The sequence below is a fragment of the Thalassophryne amazonica genome, chromosome 15 (assembly GCF_902500255.1).
Source record: "Thalassophryne amazonica chromosome 15, fThaAma1.1, whole genome shotgun sequence".
Classification (NCBI taxonomy): Eukaryota; Metazoa; Chordata; class Actinopteri; order Batrachoidiformes; family Batrachoididae; genus Thalassophryne; species Thalassophryne amazonica.
In genome coordinates, this window is record NC_047117.1 from 94,624,701 (window position 1) to 94,631,280 (window position 6,580).

At 42.2% G+C, this 6,580-nt stretch overlaps 1 protein-coding gene across 1 annotated transcript in view; it reads left to right on the forward strand.

Annotated features, from left to right (window-relative positions):
* Positions 1-6,319, forward strand: part of pdcd11 (programmed cell death 11) — a 42,528-nt gene extending 36,209 nt beyond the window's left edge. The window contains exons 34-35 of the mRNA XM_034187306.1: positions 2,896-3,061; positions 4,940-6,319. Coding sequence (XP_034043197.1) covers positions 2,896-3,061; positions 4,940-5,111 — 338 coding nt within the window. The 3' untranslated portion in view covers positions 5,112-6,319. The remainder of the gene's footprint in view (positions 1-2,895; positions 3,062-4,939) is intronic.
* The last annotated feature ends 261 nt before the right edge of the window (positions 6,320-6,580 follow it).

The window sequence follows — 6,580 nt, forward strand, 5'->3', positions numbered from 1 at the left end:
GCAGCAGATTCCCGCTGCCTGTCATCACTCTGTCTAACGTCTGCTCAGTAAGCAATAAACTCAATGATCTTGTGCTGAGAGCCGAGCATGACAGTGAATTTAGACAGAGTAATCTTGTGTGTTTGACGGAAACATGGCTTCAAGATTATCACGATACATCGAGCCTGTCAGGCTACACCGCTGTCAGAGCGGACAGGGACGCGCGCAGTGCGCACAAATCCATCAGAGGGGGTCTGTGTTTTTGTGGATAACAGCTGGGCCACTCAATACAGCATACGAGAGCAAGTATGAGATACTGACTGTATCTTTTAGACCCTTTTATCTTCCGCGGGAGTTCGGACAGATTCGTGTCCGGTCCAGATGACGACGCAGCAGGAGAGAGAAGAGCAGAGCGCTGTAATAATGCACTCACCCGCTCTGCTGACCAGCCCGTTTTCATTCTGGGTGACTTTAACTCCTGCAGTCTGTCTGACCACCTGCCCACTCTACAGCAGTATGTAGACTGTCCTACACGTCTGCATCGCACGCTTGACCGTTGCTATGGCAACATCCCAGAGGCTTATAAAGCGGTATGCAGACCGCCTCTTGGAAAATCTGACCACAGTGTGATTCATCTTTTATCTAAATACAAAGCTGTGGTCAAAAGAATTAAAACAGTTAATAAGCAGGTACAGGTGTGGCCCGAGGAAAGCAAAGAGCAACTCAGAGACTGTTTTGATGAAACAAACTGGGACATTTTCTTTGAATCCTGTCTGGATGGAGACGAACTCACTGACACCATCACGTCTTATATTAAGTTCTGTGAGGATAACGTGTCAGAGACTAAAACTGTGAAAATATTCCCAAATAACAAACCCTGGGTGTCCAAACAATTGAAAATCTGTCTTAATGAAAAGAAGGCAGCCTTCTGCTCTGGTAATGTGCAATTAATGCAGGAAAAAAGGAGACAGCTGAGAGGGAATATATTTAAGGCAAAAATTGAGTACAAGAATAAAGTAGAAAGTAAATTTTTCAGTGGCAATATAAAACAAGCCTGGGAAGGTCTAAACACACTGATGGGCAAATCCAGTAAGAAATGTGATGCTCTTACAACCATTAATCAGTGTTTTGTTGATGAGTTAAACTGTTTCTTCTGTAGATTTGATAAAGTGGATGATAAACAGGAATAAAATCTTCCAGCAGGAGCTCCCACAGCCATCACTGAGGATGACGTGGCTAAAAGTCTTTCTAAACTGAAGCCAAACAAAGCCACTGGCCCAGATGGCCTGAAAGCCCGTCTACTCAAAGACTGTGCTCCTCAATTAAAAGGAGTCTTTTCCAGATTGTTTAATTCCCTTCTTGTCACAGGAGTGCCCAAATCTTGGAAATTCTCCATAAGGCCTATACCAAAAAAAAGCCAGGGGCAAGCAAACCTGAAGATTTTCGGCCCATTGCCATAACCTCCATATTATGTAAAACTATGGAGAGAGTTTTAGTTGACGTCCTGACGTGAACTAGACCCTCTGCAGTTTGCCTATAAGAGGGACAGAGGTACTGATGATGCCAGATTGATCTTGCTTGACATGATCTCAAAGCAGCTTTCACTTGCTAAAGCATACACTCGGGTTTTGTTTGTAGACTTCAGTGCAGCTTTTAATTCTATGAAATTACATATTCTTCTGAAAAGGCTGGCTGATTAACATTTAAATCAGCCAGCCTTTTCAGAAGAACATGTAATTTCATAGAAAAGGGCCTGATGCTCTGGATCAGAGACTTTCTTCTCTCTTTTTACAAACGAATTTGCAGTTAATGACACAAACTTTAAACTGATTAAATACGCGGATGACATGGCCCTAGTCGTCCTGCTACAGAAGTGTGACTCCTCTGGTGAAGCCTCCTATCTCACTCACATTAAGGCTCTTGAAGCTTGGTGTCTCGACAGCCAGCTGGAAATCAATGTGTCTAAGACAAAGGAGCTTGTTTTTCACACAAAGCAAGAACTGACAGTGCAGCCAGTTTCACTCGATGGCCAGCTTGTTGAAATGGTTGAAACTTTTAAATATCTTGGTACAGTTCTTGATAGTCACTTGAGCTTCTTTGAAAACACTGATTTTATCTTTAAGAAATGTTCACAGCGACTCAGTCTTCTCAGAAGATTGAGTTGTCTTGGTGTTAATCCGCAGATTTTAGAGCTTGTGTATTCTGCACATATTGAGAGTATTTTAACATTTCATCTTTGTGTTTGGTCACTTGAGTTGTAAATGTAAGGACAAATTAAATAGAATTGTAAAAATGACGGGGAAAATTGTGGGAAAACCCCAGAAGACTCTGGCCCACATTTACACTGACAGGATGAGGAGGAAAGCTGAGAGAGTCCTGGCAGACAGCTCTCATCCTCTGTCCTGTCAGTTTGAGCTCTTGAAGTCTGGGAGGCGCTACAGAGCTCCTCTGGCCAAAGGTTCTTTCAAAAAATCTTTTATACCAAATGCCGTCACCATAATGAACTCAAAAAAGTGACCACTCCACAAATTAAACCTGAACTGTTTTATTTGATTTTATTAGATCTTACTGTACGTTTTATTTATCTTACTAGGTCTTATTCTATTTCTTCTTTTACTTCCATGTATTTTATGTATCTTATTTTTGTTTTATTCGTGTGTTTGTATGAATGTTTTATGACTGTTTTTTTTGTCTTTTTTGTGCTGGTGAGCCGAAGACAATTTTCCACATCAGTGGACAATAAAGAATTATTCTATTCTATTCTATTCTATTCTAAAGTGTTGGAGCCACAACTGCAAAGGCTAAACCACCTTTAGTTTGTGATCCAGGTTTAGGAACAGATAATCAGCCTTTGAGTCCTTGATGCGTCTCAACGTGTTTGAAGATCCTTCAGTCTGGTGTCCTCGTCTCTCACAGGTGTGGACATTATTGCTAAATTTGCTCAGTTGGAGTATCAGTACAGTGACTCGGAGAAAGGTCGGACCATGTTTGACAAAGTCCTGACGAGCTACCCGAAGCGTACCGACCTGTGGTCCGTCTTCATCGACCTCACGGTCAAACACGGCTCACAGGAGGAAGTCAGGTGAGGAAAAGCTCGTTTGTCATTGTTCATTGCTTGATTGTAAACTCTGTATTTTCTAGAGTATAAATTGCAGGGGTTTTTTTATAGTTTAGGAGGTCCTGCAACTTGTACACTGGTGCAACTTATATACCAAAACAAAAAAAAACACGTCAATAATCATTAATAACTATTTATGGAGTGCTTTCTCAGGAATCAAAGCACAAAATAGAATAAAACACCAATCATAAAAGTACACCAAAACAATGCAAAACAATTCCCAAATTAAAGAGCTGATTTAAATAAAATGCATATAAAAACTTAAAAGTTGAACTTTCATGTGATTGTTTCCAACACTGCACACTGGCAGTCTGTCTTCATCTAACAATTTCTTCTGTCTAACTGCGTCCATTAACATCCAGTATGTTGTTCAGCTCACATTAATTTGTCAGCTTTGTTTATTTTTGAAAGTCCTGTTAAGTAACAGTGCAGACTGTTGTGTGCACATGTGCTACACTGAGTTCCTGTCCATTGGTAAACTCACTCTCGCAGTGTCATTTTGATATACAGAAAAAAGGAGTGGCTTATACTTTGATGTGACTTGTATGTGTTTTTGTACCCTGGCATGAAATATGGGGGGATATAGGATTTAGCATGTCCATATGTCCGTCCGTCCATTTTCACTTTCACCAGTTGACCAGTTTCATTCATATTTAACGTAAGGGTGTACTTGGGTGATCCCCAACATGTTGTATTACTGATTTGTGGGGGGGGGTGGCATGTCATCTCCTGATGACTCTAGTTTCACTCTTCACAGGTGTGACTTGTACTCTGGAAAATATGGTACTGTCTTTGTCATTTTGATTTAAATGATGGTATTAGCATACATGTTTTTTAATCAAAAATAAAGCTGCAAAGGTCACATTGGCACACACAGCCCCCCCCCCCCCCCCCCCCAACTTTCTTTGTTGCCTAACAGTAGTTTTATTAAACATTGTGTGTTCTCTGCTTATCTGGAGTCAGGTCTCTGTAGCAGCAGGCCCAGACCTGTTTCCCCACCCCCATTCTCCGGAATCTGCCCTGGGGATTCCGTAGCATTCCCAGGTCAGATGGGACAAATAATTCCATCACCGTTTTCTGGGTTTCTACCCAGTTAGATGATCCCAAAAAACTCAGCAGTTGGAAGTTAAGCAGCAGTTCTACTCTGAGACCCTTCCAGGTGTCAGAGTTCCTCAGCTCGTCTTAAAGGGCGAGTCCAGCCGGTCTGGAACTGCTCACTCTCTTGGTCCCAAATTCAGGACCATAGCTGAGGAAAGCTTCACTTTCTGAGTTTCTTCCTACTTTGTATCTCTCTGGATCACCGCTGGTCCCACCTCAGTCTCACATACAGTATCAACAAAAGTCTAAGATACTTGAGCTCCTTCACTTGGGTCAACAACCCAACAGTACCGTGGTCTCAGATTTGAAGATGCTGATTCTGATCCCGACTGAATCATCTGCAAGAAGCAGAGCTTCACTCCACGGCCTCCACAGTTGGCTGGTACTTCTCCGTTCCAGTCGAAGTTCTGGTACTTGATTTCTCGTCATGTGTATGCTGTTTACGTACGTTAGCCTAACACAGGGGTGGCCAAGTTCGGTCCTCGAGAGCCACCTTCCTGACACTCTTAGTTGTCTCCCTGCTCCAACACACCTGAATCCAATGAAAGACTCGTTAGCAGACTTTTAATGAGCCTTTCATTGGTTTCAGGTGTGTTGGAGCAGGGAGACAACTAAGAGTGTCAGGAAGGTGGCTCTCGAGGACCGAACTTGGCCACCCCTGGCCTAACATGTCAACCTGGCTGGTATGGGTTTGTTTGTTTTAAGGATTTCTATGATGTAAACTAAATGCGATGTTTGTTGCAGGGCACTTTTTGATCGTGCCATCCATCTGAGCGTTTCAGTGAAGAAGATAAAGTTCTTCTTCAAGCGCTACCTGGAGTACGAGAAGAAGCACGGCAACGCGCAGAGTGTCCAGGCGGTCAAAGTGAAGGCCATGGAGTTTGTGGAAGCTAAAGGAGTAGAGGCAGCTTCCTAAAAACACACAAAACCAGACTGTGTCCACTTGCCCCCTGCTGGACAAAGGTTTGTGTCTCCTGCAGAGAGGTTCCTCCTCCAAATCCGGACCTAAGAACCTGGAACTCTTATTGTGAAGCCGCGTTTGTTCAAACAACCATTTCAACAAGGGTTTTTAAGGTTTGTTGTATAAGGATGAATGTGAAGAATGCATTTTGTGATAATTTGGTCCATTTATATCTGAATGTTACTTTTTTTTTTTTGTTCTCTCACAGCATATTAGAGTTACAAACAAATAATGTGAATTCAAAGTGCTGTGATGCAACATCTGGACATCCAGTGTCCAAATACTCCCCCCCCCCCCCTTTCTTTTTTCCTTTTACAGTATTCACTGGATTTATGTTTAATTGCAGCTTGTATTCATTTTTTTTTTTCCATTTGAACATGTTTTTCCAGAAAAATTGTTAATGTCCAAATATATATGGACCTAACTTTGTACATTAGTGGATTTATAAAATGTTCTTTGGAACTTTTTTTTTTTTTGACTTTTCAATAAATTTGGCACCAGTTTCATTACTTGACATTTTATTTAAAAGCAACAAATACAAAATACCGACACATATGGACACTAGGGATCCAACGTTTTTTCAACCTCATTGTCGTCGTCCTGTATCACATTCTGATGAGCTTTACATCGAAAACAATGAAAATCAATGTTATTTTTTGTTTATTTCATCAAAAAAGTTGACCCATGACAAACTTTGACATTTTACTCTGTTGCATTTGGGTGGATTTCCAAAAACTACAACGCTGGTTGAATAATAAAAAAGGGAAAAATCCCGATGACTCAGCGATACGATCTGATCGCGTCGGGAGTCTGAGACGTGCTCAGAGTCACTGTGCAGCCACATTCAGACGGGTTTACATAAGAACACAAACGTGAGTTCATGGGTGAACTTCTTTAAAGATGGTACATAAGTGAGTTCACTTTAGTTACTTATCCATAAGATCTCAATGACATATGATACAGGAAGTTGTTTCAGAAGTATAAAATTAAAAGGTTGTATCTCAAACGGACACACGGGTACAACACAGAAAGGTGAGACGACTTATCATTCTCCGAAAAGGTTCCGGGACGCTCCTTGGTACTGATGATGTGGGTCTACTCTACATTGCTGTGGTTGTGATCCTGCTGGTCTTGGTTTTAACCTAAATGCGGTTTGATCCCTCTGACCACTGGACCATTTGGGCTATGTGGGCAGTGACGTTTGTGGCGCAGGGTGACACGCGCTTTGTGCTGCTGGCTATAGTCGCACCCCTGAGATAAACGGTAACCATAGTGATCCTGCAGGCCGTTGTCCCGGCTCAGCTGCTGCTTGTCCTGTGGAAGTTCGGGTCGGAACGTTTTAATGGAGATGGCCTCAGAACAGTTTGCTGCTGGAGCAGCGGGAAGCCTCAGAGACCACTCTGCCTTTCACGCGTGTGTTTGTG